At 40.2% G+C, this 17,859-nt stretch overlaps 3 protein-coding genes across 3 annotated transcripts; 2 read left to right on the plus strand and 1 right to left on the minus strand.

Annotated features, from left to right (window-relative positions):
* Positions 1-10,664: 10,664 nt before the first annotated feature.
* Positions 10,665-13,292, minus strand: N7517_010385 (ubiquitin-specific protease UBP14; the record flags this gene model as incomplete). Its single annotated transcript, XM_056728108.1, has 6 exons — positions 10,665-10,809; positions 10,868-12,548; positions 12,602-12,874; positions 12,983-13,076; positions 13,138-13,205; positions 13,262-13,292. The coding sequence occupies 6 exons, from the start codon at positions 13,290-13,292 to the stop codon at positions 10,665-10,667; spliced, it is 2,292 nt and encodes a 763-aa protein (XP_056573923.1).
* A 430-nt stretch (positions 13,293-13,722) lies between these two features.
* On the plus strand, positions 13,723-15,829 carry N7517_010386 (replication factor A subunit protein RFA1; the record flags this gene model as incomplete). Its single annotated transcript, XM_056728109.1, has 6 exons — positions 13,723-13,766; positions 13,831-13,982; positions 14,039-14,129; positions 14,176-14,722; positions 14,774-15,672; positions 15,736-15,829. 6 exons carry the CDS (start codon positions 13,723-13,725, stop codon positions 15,827-15,829), a joined length of 1,827 nt encoding a protein of 608 aa, XP_056573924.1.
* A 474-nt stretch (positions 15,830-16,303) lies between these two features.
* On the plus strand, positions 16,304-17,855 carry dbp3 (RNA-dependent ATPase DBP3; the record flags this gene model as incomplete). The annotated part of the gene is made up of 2 exons (XM_056728110.1): positions 16,304-17,640; positions 17,699-17,855. The coding sequence occupies 2 exons, from the start codon at positions 16,304-16,306 to the stop codon at positions 17,853-17,855; spliced, it is 1,494 nt and encodes a 497-aa protein (XP_056573925.1).
* Between the last annotated feature and the right edge of the window lie 4 nt (positions 17,856-17,859).

Here is a 17,859-nt window from a genome sequence, read left to right on the forward strand (position 1 = left end):
CTCCACGATAGTGTTATATATTCTTAAAGTTATAGGGTAGTGAGCACCGGTAGTTCCTAGGCCCTAGCGCCTATTCTCTAACCTCGGTTAGAAATCCTCTTATAGTAGGGGCCTCTCTCTCTTTTATAACTATGTTTAGAAACTTAGGCTAAGGGGAGAGAGACTAGTAGCGTATATAGGTAAAGCCCGAGCTCTAATACTAGGACTAGCCTATTATACTAACTAGAAGCTATCTAGTAGCCTTAGCTATTTTCGAATCCGCCCTAAATAGCCTAGTATACTCCTATCTACCGGTATCTCTAGAAGCTTATTATCCTCTTTAATAGCGTCGTATAGTCGTTTTTAAGGTTATTTTCCTTTTACCCGTCTACGTCGCTCGGCACTATTATTATCCGAGTTATTATCACCGCTCTTCTTTAATTAACTATAACGGTAATAATAGATATCACGAGTATAATTAAATAGTCGTTTAACACTAGTACCACTAGTAGGGATAGATAGAATATCCCTTACTATCCTTACTAGGGTCGGGAAGCTCTACTTATATTCCTTCTAGATAAGTCGAGGTTTCTATCGCTTAGTTCCACGAGTAAGATATCGTGCAATCTCGTTATTATCTAGTTTTATAAGCTCTTCTAATAGCTAGTTTTATAATATATAAGTAGTATTAAGATTATAGTTATTATTCTTATTAATAGCTACTCTAGAAGTCTCTAGTGCCGCTGGGTTATTAGTATTATAGGTAAGTATCTTCCTATATTAATTAAACTCTCGGTTTAGGACCTCTTAATAACGATTTATATAATTAATATCGCCCTACTAATTAATTAGTCGAGGAAAAGTACCGGAGCTTCTTTAATAGAGAGAAGATTATTACTAGAGCGTAGATATCACTATAAGGCTCGTATTCGGTGGTAGTGTAGTACTTAGAGAGCTTTTTCTTTACTATTTAGAGTGCCCGTAATATCCGTTTCTTCTAGATCACACCTTTATTCTTAAGCTTCGCCTCGGCTATATCGAGATAGGAGAAAAGCTTATTATAGATACTATAGATATTATATACGGTAATATCCTTAGTCTTTAATAGTATTATTATAAAATTAAAGAAGGGCTTTATTAGAAGAAGAAGATATTCGACTTAACGCTACTCTTCTTAATCGAGCTTAAAATAAAGATATTAATAATTAGTATAATACTAATTATAGAATAGCTAGAACTTCTTAGCCCGGTTAAGCATTAGAAATATTAAGTTCTATCGTGTCCGAATATCTTAGATTAGAATTAATATAGGCTCCGGCTAAAGGGCTATAAATACCTCCCGACGTTATAGGCTTATATTAATAAAGACTACTAGTCCTCGGATCTTCTATACTTTTATTAGTCTAGCTATTATAAGGATCTAGGGGTAGAAGATATACCTTTTTTAATATATCTATAATCTAGATACCGCCCGAGATATTACGCTTATTCTAGAAGGAGTGGGTTTTTTCGTTAGACCACTCTAACTCGATCTCCTTATTCCTTAGCACTACCTTAAGCTTCCTAAGAAGCTTATTAAGACTTAGCTAGATTATATACGCGATATATAGGACGCGGAAGATTAAGATATCTAATAAATACTAAGACTAAAGGTTATCCTAGATACTCTATATTAAAGTATTATTATTAGTTACGTTATCTATAGTCACTAATAGGATACGATCCGAGATATTATATTCTATTAGGATCTAGGTCACGGTTTTACTAAGATTTTCACTAGTGTAGGAGCTATAGAGAGGCTTAAAGCCTAGAAGAACCTTATAGTAATCCTAGTTATAATCGATAAAGTAACTAGTGATAGCTATAAAGGCCTACTAGGAAGGAGAAGTCTAGTAATCTAAGGCTATCGATAGCTAGCACCCCTCTAGAAGTCTCTATAGAATCCCCTTCTAGTTATTCTAGACTATAATATCGAGATAACGTCGAATGGTTTATACTAATAGAATCGTAAGTTTAGTGGATAATTACTAAGTAACCTCTAATATACGGTAGAATTAGGGGTATTCGATCACTCGAAAGGGTAGATATATAATTAAAATAAATCTTAGAATAGTATCGGAGAGATAGTCTTAGGTAAATAATATACTAGTGGTACCTAGCTAGATTATAGTACTTAATATTAGCTAACGTATTTCACATGCGAGCTGCGCACACAAGCGAGCTGCGCACCCCACCCAGCCCATTGAATTTAACTATACTTTTCTCGACAAAAACACCATTAAATTAATTCAACTAATTAACTGGTCTATCTGGACATATTTCTCTTCTATGCCCTGGCAGTCTGCATATTCCACACCCCCGGGGGGCCGCGTACGTGGCTGAATAGCCGATTCTCTAGGTATACTGGGACCCGGAGGAGGTGCTTCACCTACTTCCTATTGCTGCATAATTAATGTAGAGGCTTCTTTAACTAAGAGACCTTCCTCGGAGGGTATCTACCTTCGGGATCGAGTCCGTTTTTGCTTCTGTTTCTCGTTTTCAGCCCGTAAAGCCTTATTTTCTTCGGCTAGTAAAATAGCACCTTATATTGAAAGACGGAACCCTTTCACTAGCTGGTTTAATACACGATCTGACGGGCTAGGTGGACTTCGAGACCTCGTACGAAGTAAAGCTTTGATTGACGAAGCCTATCGACGTAGTTCTTTCTCTATAGTAGGTGTTTTTAGTGTGAAATTCCGGCTTAAATCGCTCCCCCTACTAGGGGGGGTGTTAGGGTTCGAAGTTAAATATTTAACTTCGAGATCACTCTTTCTAGTGAAAAAGGGACTAAACTAGCTACTCCGAAGCTATTCTTAATAGTCTCCGATTTAAAGGCTTTAATTTGTGCGAGGGGGTATACTTTAAGGAAGTCAAGTTTATCGATATAATTAACCCCGTTTCGCATTTTTAATTTAACTAGCCGACTATAGGAGCGTTTTAATACTATAAAATAGCCGATATTAAGAGGTTATAAAAGATAAGATAAATACGGAGGTATATAAATAGGTATTACCCTATTTTACTCGTAAATTTTATCGAATTTAGGGGTTAAATAGCTTCTATATCCGTCAAGTATCAAGAGTCGATACCCCCCTTCGTACGTGAAGAAGTTATAGGAATAAAGAGCTTTTTAAGCTAACGAAGTCTAATTTTATTAGAAGTCCAACTATTAGGACTAACTTCAATTCGCCAGTCGTTTAGTAGGCCTTCGAACCATGATTCCACGTAGACTTTGCCTTTAAAAATAACACACGGAGGAAGCGCCTAGCCAGCCGAATTCGTACACTTAATAATAGTAACCTATTCACGATTTCTAGGTTATAAAAGTGAGCGCCGGCCATAGAATTCGCTCCTCGTTATCACCTTCGCTATAGAAATTAACCCTATCGCGAAACCAGTCTCGTCGAAGTTATAAACGTCATCGGGGTCGATCCTAAATTAAAGGATAGTTTTTTGAATAAGATCAAACCATTTATTAATAATTTTTGGGTCTTCACACTTCGCACGTTCGTAATTATAGCGTCTCGAGAATCGGGAGGAGAGATTAGGATGTCGTCTTATGAAATTCGTAACCCAGTTTTCGCCGACTAAAAGAGCTGGGGTTATTCCACGTTGTTAAAGTAAAAGATTCGCCATTTCTCGTATAGTAGTAGGGCGGGGAGCTGCTCTACGAGAATCCATAGAGAGAATCCATTTTTGAAGAGATTCCTCTTCTATTTCTGTCAATTTATGTGAATTTGCGCGTGTAGTGCTTCGTTCAGTGTGGCCGGAGAGGCGATCGCGTAAAGTTGTACGCGGTATATTAAAAACGCGCGCCACTTCACGAATTGAAGAGATTTCTTTATTCTTAAAAGCCTGAATAGCTAATAGAATCCTACCCTCTTGCTTAATTGAATTCCGAGAGCTTTGAGAGCGAATTGGTGGCATGGTGGGTGGTTGAATTGACTAAGTGCGAATCCCGAGACGTGTTTTAGGGGAGGTGGGCGGCTCGCTTGTGTGGGCGGCTCGCTTGTGAAATACGTTAGTTAAGTAACCTAGTTAATATACTATTCTTTTAATAAGCTAGTCGATTCTCGGGCCACTTTTCTTTAAATATACTCTAGTTTTAAGGTACGCTATTATAGGCGAAGAACTAGCACGCCAGAATCTTAGATAGCTAATTATATAGAGGCATACCTTATATATAACCTTCGGCTTTCTATTTTTATTATTCGCAACCTAGTAGAAGCTATCCTAGATATCTGATTTACTTTTTGATTCCTATCGAATTATATTCTTTATATCAGACTAAGATCTATACTTAGTTATAAGCCACTAACTAACGAATTTATTCTATAAGTCCTCTATATTATTATATATAGAATTAGATAGATATAAAACCTAGTGCTTTTAAAGGGGAGGTCTAACGCGAGTAAGGGATAACGGCGTAAAGGTTAAACGAGTTAAACGAGTCGGCGATATCGATAGGACCGGTGTTTAGATACCTAAAAAATCAGAGAAGTTATTAGGATAAATCCGATTAGAAGCTAAATCTATATCCGAATTAGTGAATAAGAACTATAATTAAGACATCAAGAAGTTAATAATTATAATATATAATATAGTAGGGTGCTTAAAAGAATAGAGAGGCTTATATCTAAACTAGTAGAGGTTTTTAGGGGTAAAGTAAACGTACTAGGATATTCGAACTTAGACTTACTTTTAATATAGTTTACCTAGATAATTAGCTATATTATATATTAGTGCGGATAATTAGAGGATATCCTACGGATCTTAAGGATATCTTACGGATATCTTAAGGATATTGCGGATATCTTACGGATATATTATAGATATATTGTGGATAGTTTATAGATATCTATAAGATATCCGTAAGACCTCGAAACTCGTTAAGTCCGCATTTCGAGAACTTCTATCTCGGATTTCTTAAGTTCTAGTAGTCGGAACGAATTAAAAAAAATAATGAGTAGATAGATAGGACTTTTAGCTTTTATTTAAGCCTAAAATTAAAAGAATTTATCTAATAATAATAGTTTTGATTTTCTATATTCTATTTCCTACGAAGTTTATTATAGTTAATAGTAGGTAAATATATATTTCTACGTATAACTTACCATAAAATCGTTAATATACGGCTACCTTTATAATATAACGTCGGACTAAGAAAACTATAAGACCACCTATAAATACTAAATAAGGAGACCTTTAATATATATCTATTTCTTAAAATTTTAAAGTGCCGACCGTCGATTTAAGGGGTTAGTTCTATTAGGACTAAACATACGTTTATTTTAGTGGTAAGGAAATATTGGTAAGCTATATTAAGATCATATAATAGGCTATAAGGGGGAAAGTAAGCGAGAGTTATACTAGTGCGGATATAGATATCAACTCATATCCAATATCCGTAAATTGCGGATATAAGGATCGATCTGATATCCATTGGAGCGGATATGCCGCAGTCTACTCATACTTATCACTTTAGACCTATAAGTGATACCTACGAGGATATAGAGGATAAGGATAGTACTATCTAAGTAACGTATTCGGTAAGCGAGCTGGCTATATAAGCCAGCTAGTCACCTCACCCAAATTTGTCCGTTAATTAGCACTTCATTAATTTAACCACCTACTATACCACTAATTCGCTCTTAAAGCTCTCGAAATTTAATAGAGTAAGAGGGTAGGATATTATTAGCTATTTAGGCTTTTTAAAAGTAAGAAATCTAATTCATTCGTGAAGTGGCCCGCCTATTTAACGTACCCCGTTCTACCCTTACTACGCGCCTTAATAGTGTTAGAAACCGCGCGAATTCTCGCGTAAATTCGCAGAAATTGATATAAACCGAGGAGGAAACTCTTTAAAAATAGATTCTTTCTATAGACTCTCGTAGATCTACCCCCCGGCCTTCTACTATATAAGAAATAGCGAATCTTCTACTTTAATAACGCGGAACCACCCCGGTTATTTCGGTCGGCGAAAAATAGGTTTATAACTTTATAAAACGATACCTTCTCCTCTCCTCCTAATTCTCGAGACGCTATAATTACGAACGTGCGAAGTGCGAAGTCTCAAAGATTATTTAAGAGTGGTTTACACTTGTTTAAAATACTATCTTTTAATTTAGAATCGACCCCGATAACGTTTATAACTTTAATAAGACTAGTTTCGTAATAGGGCTAATCGCTACTACGAAGGTGATAATAAGGAGCGAATTCTACGGTCGGCGCTCGCTTTTATAACCTAGAAATCCTAAATAGGTGACCGCGATTAAGTGTACGAATGCTTCGGGTTAGGCCCTCCCTCTATATATTATTTTTAAAGGCAAAGTCTTTATTAAATCATAGTTCGATAGTCTTCCGGATAACTAACTAGCGATTTAAAGTTAGCCTAAACGGTTAGACCTCCGATAAAATTAGACTTCGCTAGCTTAAAAATCTCTTTATTGCTTCGACTTCTTCGCGTACGAAGGGGAGGTATCGGCTTCTAGTACTCGACGGTCACGGAAGCTATTTAACCCCGAAGTTCGATAAAATCTACGAGGAAAATAATATTATACTAATCTATATACCTCCGTATTCCTCTTACCTTTTATAGCCTCTCGATATCGGCTATTTTGCGGTGTTAAAACGCTCTTACGGTCGGATAGTTAAAATAAAAATGCGGAGTAGGATTAACTATATCGATAAACTTGACTTCCTCGAAGTATACCCCCTCGCACGAACTAAAGCCTTTAAGTCGGAGACTATTAAAAATAGCTTCGGAGTAGCTAGTTTAGTCCCTTTTTCACTAGAGAGAGTGATCTCGAAGCTAAATATTTAGCTTCGAACCCCTACCCCCCTCCGAGTAGGGGTAGTGATTTAAGCCGAAATTTCACACTAAAAACACCCGCTATAGAGAAAGAACTACGTCGATAGGCTTTATTAATCAAAGCTTTACTTTATATAAGATCTCGAAGTCCACTAAGCCTATTAGATCGTGTATTAAACTAGCTTATTAAAGGCTTCCGTCTTATAATATAAGGTGCTATACTACTCGCGAAAGAAAATAAGGAATTACGCGCTACTAACGAGAAGCAGAAATAAAAACGGACTCGGTCGACTAGGTAGATAGCCCACGAAGGAGATCTCTTAGTTTAGGAGGTTCGTGAGCTACGTTTAGAGCCATTTAAGGCCCAAGTAGCGCGTATTAATACCTATCGTAAGTAGGTTTTAGAGGGTTTACAGCTAGCTACACGAGCCGGGCGAGCTTATAGAATATATAGATTACCGGGGCATAGAAGAGAAATATATCTAGATGGATAAATCATATTAGTTGAATTAATTTAAGGGTGTTTTGGTTGAGATATATGCATTTAAATTCAATATGTTAGGTTGGGTGGGCGGCTGGCTTACATGGGCGGCTCGCTTACCGAATACGTTACTAGGATAGAGAGAATATCGCGAGTAAGTAACACGATCTTAGGGAAACGAGATTAGTTCTCCCGCTAGAATTAAAGAGGTTTAATATTAATTAGATCTAATAGTATAAATATATTAGTATTATATTATATAGGGAAGAAATAGATTATAAATATACCACTATTAAGATATTAAGTTATCCTATCACTAGCTAGCTTTATAGATATCTTATTACTCTTTAGTATTTTATTTAGCCTAGAACTAGATAATACTATTATTAGAGTATTAGTTAATCCTTAATTTATTATAAGACGCTCTTAATACGGAATTAATAATTCCCGGAACGATTTCCGGTAGGTATTACGCCAATAAGGCTCCTAATTATCGGATAGAAAGAACTAAAATCTACTATTAGGTACTAGTTAGTATTATCCTAACTATATAGATATATCCTTTAAGATTATCGGTTTAAGAGTAGTACTTATTAAGTTTTAAGCGACTGGCTATAAGTGCTTTAAGTATATCTAATTTCTATAGAACACGCTTACGTTTAAGTAGCGCCTCTACTTTAAAAAAGTGATTAAAGAGGGTATTATAAATCTTAAAGATAAGATATATAGTGACCTTTATCTTCGAGAGCTCTATTATATAGTTAAAGAATAGCCGAGTGATTTATAGAAGATAGTTAATTTAACGCTATTCTTAATTATTAAGTAATATCTCCTTATAGTTATACTCCTTCTAGAAGGGCTAGAAGAAACTACGTAGTCTCTTTATACGATGAAGTATTAAGAAGGTAGAATTCTACCGAGTCCTTATATCCTAGATTAGAATAAGGTAGGATCCCTTTTCTTAAAGTCGGAGAAAGGCCGCCTAGCGTTACGGACTTATATAGATATATATAGTAAGATAACGGACCTTATTTAAGGTATATAAGATCCTCCGTATCTAGTGCTAAGTATTTACCTTTACTATAGATAACTTCTAGTTAGTCCACTTTATTTCTATATTCTCGTTTAGAGGGATAGCCTTTAAACGATTAAGGAGCTAGTTTAAATAAAGCTAGATAATATAGGTAAGATAGGGTATTCGGATTACTATTATATCGCTAGAGAGTGCCTACTAAATAGCCTTAACTATTATCTTATTATTAGTTATATTATTAGTTATAACTCTAAATACCCGATCCTAGATCTTATACTTAACTAGAGTTTTAAGGAGTATACCACTTAGATTTAAACCGGTATAGGAGCTATAAAGTGGTTTAAATCTAAGTAGAACCTCTTAGTATACCTAGTTACTATTAATAAAATAGCTAGTGATAGCTATAAACGCCTAATTATATAGAGAAGTCTAGTAATCTAATACGATCGAGATTTTTACGTCGTTAGGTAGTGTTTAGAGGATAGATTTCTATCGTTCTATAATAATATTATATAAACAACGACGTATTATAGTAGTAGAAGGTATCGGATGGAGAGATAGTGTAGAGCGGGCTAATCGGAATAGCTTATAGATTAAAAGGTATAGGTTATAATATTATATAATTAGCTATATAAGCTCTATTTAAATAGGTCTAATCTAAGAGAACCTAATAGGACCTATCGAAACCTAAGAGAACCTATATATAACCTACTCCCCTAGAAGGTCTTTTCTAACCGCGGTTAGAAATAATAATATATACACCTATCTACCTCCTAGAAGTGATTTTCCGACCGCGGTTAGAAAATTTAATTTAGAGTACGTATAAGAAGTTAAATATAAGAGAAGAGAAATATAGCTCTAATATAATATTAGTTATATATAAAATTAAATAAGAATAAGATATTTCTATTTATATTTATAGTTATCCTATACTATATATATACTCCCCCTCTACTATAAATATATATTTTTAATAGTCTATAGTCAATAAATACTTAAATTAATAGAACACCACTATACCATGATTAATATCAATTTTTATCAGTAATTAATATAATATAAAGCCTATAAGCTTTAAATCTAGGGTAATTACATAAATTTTCTAACTCAACATTATGATCATATAGCAATATTCGATAAACAAACTAGAATAGTTATAATAAACAGTAATTTATTTAAATGACTTAGCATTGTTATGAACGCTAAGACCTATATTTTATGCAAAAATGGGTTTAAATAGGTTATTATTGGGTTATTAGGTTTAACCCATTGGGTTTTGGGTTGGGTTGGGTTATAGAGGGCGGAACCCAAAATGGGTTCTGCCGAAGTCTACTTATTATATAAGGTGCTACACTACTCGCTAAAGAAAATAAGGAATTACGCGCTAAAAACGAGAAGAAGAAGTAAAAGCGGACCCGATATTTAAGGTATATAGATCACGAAGGAGATCTTTTAGTTTAGGAGGTTCGTGAGCTACGTTTAGAGCTATTTAAGGCCTAAGTAGCGCGTATTAATACCTATCGTGAGCGGGTTTCGGAGGGTTTATAGCTAGCTACATAGGCCGGGCGAGCGTATAGAATATACAGATTACCGGGACATAGAAGAGAAACCTATCTAGATAGATACATCAATTTAATTGAATTAATTTAATGGTGTTTTGGTTGAGATAAATCAAGTTGAATTTAATGGGCTGGGTGAGGTGGCCAGCTGGCTTACATGGCCAGCTCGCTTACCGAATACGTTATAGGTTAGTTGGGAAAAGTGACTAGCGGGGGACATACCCGAAGTAGCTAGCGCAGAGAGTGTGTCCGTAGCCTTAAGAAAAATGAGCGAAAAATATAGAATATGCTGGAAAAGGGGAAAAAAAGCGTAAAATGTCCTACTTTTCCATGTATACACGACAGGAGTAGATGGCTGCTTATGCAGCCTTGTGTAGTCTTTTTGGTAGTCCTTTCTAGGAATATTCTCAGTGGTGTCAGATATTCTCCGTTCTTTTCATGTCTTTTTCAATGATATTTTGTTCCCCCTTTCCAGTTCTATACAGAAAGAAAGCGGCAAAAGAAAGCGGTAAGAGGCTTAAGTGACTTTTCTGTATATAACCTAGGATTAGGACTAGGACTACCTGGTACCCGGATCATACATACTATCTAGGTATATCTGGATCGAGAAAACTGTCGGATAAGGCGGTCTCAAAAGTATGTAGAGTAAAGATGAACAAGACAAAGACATAGGTATCACATTTTTACCCCAACACCATATGCTGATATCTCGATAGAGCAAGATAAGTGCAGGGTGTACACACACTCACCCTAGAGCACCCACTAGACCCGCGTGAAGAAGTAAAGATATGCGGTCTTCTTCATCGCTTCGATATCTTCGAACTTGACAACCTTTTCATCATTGAACATCACCCATGACAGGCCACTTTGACCTGCCAATGGTTTGCGAATCAAGGCAACATAATGTCTAGCATGTGTTAGTCTAAGCAAAGGAAATGAGAACGGAGACATATCAAGCCACCCACCCTGCATGAACTGATGTGCCTTTGTGGCATACAATCGACCTTAATTCATAGCGAGCAGGTAAACTGGTGAGCCCAACTGAGCCACCATGAGACTGTACGCTATGGTCAACATTCGGGTTTTCCCTTTCCACCACGTCCTCCGGGTGAGTGAAAACCCAATCTAGTGCCCTGTTAACATCGCCATCGGTCGCAGCCAACGCTCTCTTGGCACGAGACGCCTCAATGCCCATATCTCCTAGCTGGGCAATTTTTGTCGCGTCTTGCTCACTAGAACTAGAGGTGCCGGCTCGATCAAGAGCCAGCGGTTCGTCGATGTCTGGATCTTCCATGTGGGCAAACAGCCAATTCATAGCAGTTTCCGGATCTACATTACCAGTGGCATGCAGAGCTTTCTCACACCTCACAGCAGGGAACCCCATACCCATGAGTTGGTCGAGAGCTTCCGGATTCGGGACGAATGCGGTGGATTCCTCAATATCCGGAAGTAGCTCCTCACCCGCATCATGCGCACTAGCAAGGTAAGAGCTGAAATCTAGTGGCTTGTCGTCGACCAGCACAGGAATATCCAACTTTGTAGGAACCCAGTTGACGAGCTCAAACCGACGAGCATTGATCACCAATTCCTGAGGCAATGTTTTGAAAGACGACTGCTTCGAAAAACCACCTTGGCTGCCACAAGCAGGACATGTAAGCTCAACGACCTCCGCCGAAGTGAAGATGTCTAGACACTCTGACAAATCCACAGACTCATATTCCTTTCCTGTTTCGTCAGAAGTGGCGGCAAGACGTGCAGGAACCGCAACCGAGATGTTGTCCTGCTCATCCACTTTATATCGGACTTTCTTGCAATGCAAACACTGAAGACGCTGTTCAACTTGGAAGCGAAAGTGCTCTACCGGGTTAATCTGCGGACTGGTGTGTTTTGATAGGGCGACCGACTTGAATAGATGAAGAAGGAATTCAAATGCATCTTGCTGTCTCATGGTTGCGAACTCCTCGTGACCTTGTCCAATAAGATACTTGAACATCGCTGGTGCTAAACCTTTCTGATGAGCGACTTCTGGGATGTCCGTGGACAACATAACCCGAGAATCAGGCTGGGAGTACCGGCCTGAGAGTAGACCGTCGGCAAGTTTTTGCATTTGCGTCTCGAGGTCCTGTGCTGGTGCCTGGCAGAGTGGTGGTTCTTCTGGCAGTTGATAGTATCGCTCACGAAATCCAGTCACCGAAAATATGCATTGCATGATACTGGAGAGGTAGCAGCTGTTTCCGAGATTTGCCAGGCCTGTAAATGCAGGCCCAAAGACTGGAGCCAGCTCCCGGCCATCCTCGGTTGTCATGGAAAATTCCCATTTTAAGTTGTGCTCGACCTGCATTTCCATCAGACTCTTCTCTGTCTTTTCACGTCCAGCCAAGTAGATTCCCCAGTGTGCAAGGTGGGTCGCCAGTTCTGGGTCTACTCTTTCTTCGTTGCACTTATAGCAGTAAACATCAGCGGAGCCTTCTGCTGTGATAGAGCCGAGCTTGACAGCCACAGCATGTGATGTCGAGTCTGCGTGAGTAAGCCCATGTGAGTTTCCCTTGCTTCCACCGAATTGACTTCGCCCACAACCCTTGTTCCCACATTCCAGACACAGCCAGAGGTTCTCGCCCATGTCACATTCTGAGCAGTGGCTTAAATCTGCAATTTCAGGTTAGCACGGAGCCCAGTTAAGTTTTGCAGGGAATCAATACCCGTTGACGTGGCTTGCGTGTTGTCCTGTTGAACTAGACACAGTGTATGCTCGCAAGGAACAAACTCTTGCTCCCAAGCTTTGACTTCTTCCTTTTTTGAGAAAGTCATTGCGTTCATAACACCTGCGATGACAACAGGAAGCTTGCCGCTAGCTTTGTCCACATTGTTTTGAGAGCATGAATAGCACACCACTGACGTAGCAATGTCATACCTATCCTCTTCTGTTTCAGCTGCGATAGAAAGCTTTGAAATCTTCGGGGAGGCTCGTCGCGCTATAAACCAGAGGTGTGAGAATCTTTCGTCACAAGCTCGACAAGTATTCGGAGACTATACCTGCACTTTCTTGGGGGTCCTTCGAATGTTCAAAGCTAGTGAATGACCAAATCTCTTGTAGTGAAGCAGGGCATGGTCTCTGTTTCCAGCACATCCACCATTGAAGCAATGGAGACAAACATTTAGACCGGCATCATCGTCCTTGTAAGGTCAGAGTTAGACCAGATGTGGAGTAGTATAGGAACCAAGGTGGCTGGCATACAATAGAATCAAAGCACTGAGTGCAGTCTTCTCGATAAACTGCCTGGGAAGATCCTGGTGGATTCAGATCTATAAAATGTTTTTAGCTCGATTTGTCCTTTGATTATCAAGGTGATGTCACAAACCCGCAGCATCGGTATGGACACAAGAGGCCATATCCACAGAGGAAACCTCGGAGACTCAACAAAGACTTGCTTGGCTTTGAATAGAGGCTTTAGAAGGTGTGACAGTATCCCATTGACAGCAATGAGAAAAGAGAATATGTATCAGATACCGGAGATCAAGCCAAAGCTACGATGCGTGGGGTCCTTCCTCACCGCCTGCACGTGCTGTTATCAATGTTGTCCTGAGGCATCAAGTCATGTGGTGGAGGGGCGGTTGTGCCACTTAACGCGTTATTTTTCTCAACACGCGTTCCAACCTTGTCCTATTACTACTTTACAACTTGATCTGGACTTAACCAAGTCCAGTCTTTTTTATTTCTTCTTCCTCCCCCCTGATTCACAATCCACTCTATTTTTTTCAGTCTTCCCCCAATACTTCTTTCTTGACTGTCTCAATTATTGAAATTTGAAGCCATCACATAATGGCTTCTGAGGCAGCATCCCAAGTCACCATTGGGGCTTTAAGGTTTGTATCTATTTGATGCAAAGATTCTGTATGGCAGTATATATGTTAATCGCGTGTTTAACAGTGCCATCTTTGATGAAACGAAACCCCAAGTTCGAGAGCCGATTGTTCAATGCGTTCAAATCAAGGCATTGCCAGCTCAGCCGGGCCAACCAGAACGTTACCGGGCCGTATTCAGTGATATTGCAAATTATGTTCAAACCATGCTTGCTACTCGTATGTGCTGTCCTCTTGGTACTCTTTGTAACTCATCGCTTATTGACTGCCTCAAGAAGCCAACTCGGTGGTGACAGATGGATCTCTCCGGAAGGGTTCTTTCGTGCGTCTCAAGTCATTTCAATCAAACTCTGTTAAGGGCAAGAAGTATGTGAGGCAATTCTTTCGATTTTGATTGTGCTAATTATCCCAGAATCCTCATTATCTTGGATCTTGAAGTTCTAACGGAACTGGGTGAGGCTGAAAAAATTGGTGAACCCAGACCACTTGAAGTCAAAACCGAGGAAGAGGAAGTGGGGCAACCGACAACAATATCCAGCAATGGGTTTTACGGCTCCAAGATGGAGGGTGCACCGGTTCAGCCAAATAACCGAGTTCAGCCAATGCCTGCCCCTATGTCTACTTCCTCTGCCCATGCCACAATCTTTCCGATTGAAGCCATCTCCCCGTATTCCAACAAATGGACGATGAAAGCGCGATGCACGAGCAAGTCCAACATCAAAACATGGCACAACAAGAATGGCGAGGGTAAACTGTTCAGTGTGAATTTACTGGACGACAGTGGTGAAATTCGTGCAACCGGTTTCAATGAGCAGTGTGACATGCTCTATGAGCTCTTCCAGGAGGGAGGTGTTTATTACATTTCGAGTCCCTGCCGGGTCCAAATTGCCAAGAAACAGTTCACAAATCTCAACAATGATTATGAGCTCACATTTGAGAGAGATACCATCGTCGAGAAGGTAAAATCTCTTTCTTTATCAACCAAATGCGTCGCTCATATTTTATAATAGGCCGAGCAGCAAAACGATGTCCCTCAGATTCGATTCAACTTCACCACCGTTGCTGATTTGCAGACCGTTGAAAAAGACACAATCACTGATGTCATTGGCGTGCTGAAGGATGTCGAGGAGACGTCCCAAATTACATCCAAAAGTACCGGAAAGCCCTATGACAAACGTGAGGTTACGCTGGTCGATAACACAGGATTTTCTGTCCGCCTGACAATTTGGGGTGCATCTGCAATCAATTTTAGTGTGGCGCCCGAGTCTGTTGTTGCCTTCAAAGGAGTCAAGGTTTCTGACTTTGGTGGAAGAAGTCTGAGTCTTCTGAGTTCGGGCTCAATGACTGTTGACCCTGACATCGGGGAGGCTCACCGACTCAGAGGTTGGTATGACGCCCAAGGCAGGTCGGAGAACTTCACATCCCATGCTTCATTGTCAAATGCGGCCAACTCCACAGGCAAAAAGGATCCGTTCAAAACTATTGCTCAAATTCGCGAAGAGCAGCTGGGCATGTCTGAAACTCCTGATTACTTCTCTCTGAAAGCAACTGTGATCTACATCAAACAGGATTCCACCTGGTGCTACCCTGCCTGCCTTTCTGAAAACTGCAACAAGAAGGTAACGGAACTCGATCCAGGACAGTGGCGGTGCGAAATGTGTGATAAGACCCACCCCAAGCCAGAGTACCGCTTCATCATGCCTATTAGTGTCAGCGACCATACTGGCCAGCTTTGGCTCAGCTGTTTTGACGACACTGGAAGAAACATCATGGGCACATCTGCTGATGAACTAATGCAACTTCGCGAAGACGATCCAAGTGCTTTTGGTGAAGTCTTCCAGGCAGCCAATTGCCAGACCTGGAGCTTCAGGTGCCGAGCCAAGATAGACAATTTCGGCGACCAGCAGCGGTAAGAATGATCGAATGACTATGATTATAATTATGTGAACATCATACTAATTGTGCCATCTAGTGTGCGATATCAGGTCTCATCCTCCCAGGCAATCGATTACTCGGATGAAGCCTCTCGCCTTGCCGATATCATCAACTCCTACAGCCTTGAGTAAGTGTCGGCAAAGTGAGCAAATATCTTTGTCCAGCTTTGTACTAGCTTTACTATTTCTACATGCGCTCAGAGATTTTCATCAATGTTCATGTGTATTTTTATGGTGTTCGAGCCACGCTATGACCATTTCATTAACGGCTTCTCACCTTGAAATTTGTTCTTTCCCTCCTATTTAGTACTCTAGAAAAGCCATACCTAGTCATTGTTTTTCGCTACTATCATCTCATTGACGAGCAAATCTACAATCTGGGTAGTCCACCTGGGCAGGGCATCACTGGTTCGAATTGTTATGAGGCGGTAAGCTAACAAAGGCGGAAGTCAGTGGCAATACACTATTATCGCTTTTCCTTTTTGCTTTTTTTTTTCTTTTTTTCTTTTTCTGCTGGAACAATTCAGGCAGAGAATTCAGTCTCTAGCTCTTTTATCTTTTGATTCCAATAATATTTTGTTATATCCTTCTACTAAAATCCTCGTCATGGGTAAACGAAGCCATCTCGAGGCAAATGAGCAGCGACCGAAGAAAAAGTCCAAGTCCGAGAAGCCCGAAAAAGCTTCTAAAGATAAGCAGGAAAATGGAGATGAGAAGACTGCATCTTATTCTGATGCCTCTGCTCTATCTGAGATCCCTCAGTCAGACATCGACAGCTTTTTGACTGAGAACGTGATCAAGATTGCTGATCCCTCCTCACCCGACGCCTCCCAATTCCGCCCAATCCTTTCGTTTGATCACCTACCTGAATGCGATGCTGGTCTGTACGCTCAATTGAAGTCTTTCCCTAAGCCAACGCCAATTCAATCCACCACCTGGCCGCTTCTTTTTGCTGGCCGTGATGTGATTGGTATCGCAGAGACTGGAAGTGGCAAGACACTGGGTTTTGGCTTGCCGTGCTTGAAGAAATTGATTGACTCCAAGTCAAGCAAGAAGCCTTGCCAACCCAAGGCAGTGATTATTTCACCAACGCGAGAGCTTGCAATGCAGATTTATGACCAGCTTGTTAAATTCGGCGGCACTGAGAAGACTCAGGTGACATGCATTTACGGAGGTGTGGGTAAAGATGAACAGCGTCGGGCTCTTCAAAAGGCCGCCATTGTGGTTGCCACTCCTGGCCGTCTTAAGGATCTCCAGAGTGATGGTTCCATTGATCTTGGAAAGGTCAATTACCTCGTATTGGATGAGGCAGATCGCATGCTTGACAAAGGATTTGAGCAGGATATCAAGGATATCGTCAAGCCAATGCCCGTCTCCAGGAGACAGACTGTCATGTTTACGGCAACATGGCCCCGGTCGGTTCGAGATCTCGCAGCAACCTTTATGAAGACCCCGGTAACTGTCACCATTGGCGGAGACCCATCTGCGGACCCCCGAGCCAACTTAAGGATCAAGCAAGTCATCGAGGTCATGGATGGCCGAGAGAAGGAGAGCCGTCTCATACAACTACTCACTAAATCCCAGCGTGGTCATCCATCCCCCGAGAAAGTCCTGGTTTTCTGCCTCTACAAGAAGGAGGCTATGCGCATTGAGAATCTCATCAGAAACAAGGGATTCTCAGTCGCCGGCATTCACGGTGATTTGAACCAATCAGATAGATTCCGAAATCTCGATGCTTTCAAGAGTGGAAATGCTACTGTTCTTGTCGCAACCGATGTGGCAGCGCGTGGTCTTGATATCCCGAACGTGAAACTGGTGATTAATGTCACATTCCCTCTTACCGTGGAGGACTACGTGCACCGGATTGGAAGAACTGGACGTGCTGGGGCTGATGGTCTTGCCATCACCATGTTTACTGAAACTGACAAGGGACTGTCCGGCGGGTATGTTACTCATTTTCAACATTCTAGAAATCATCAGGATAGTGCTAATTGTGAATAGATTGATCAATGTTCTCAAGGCAGCCAAGCAGGATGTGCCAGAGGCACTGTTGAAGTTTGGCACAACAGTCAAGAAGAAGCAGCACGATGTGTACGGTGCCTTTTACAAGGATGTTGATATGGACAAAACAGCGACAAAGATCACATTTGACGACTAATTGG

The sequence above is a fragment of the Penicillium concentricum genome (genome assembly GCF_028827145.1).
Source record: "Penicillium concentricum strain IBT 3081 chromosome Unknown utg000006l_segment0_segment0, whole genome shotgun sequence".
Classification (NCBI taxonomy): Eukaryota; Fungi; Ascomycota; class Eurotiomycetes; order Eurotiales; family Aspergillaceae; genus Penicillium; species Penicillium concentricum.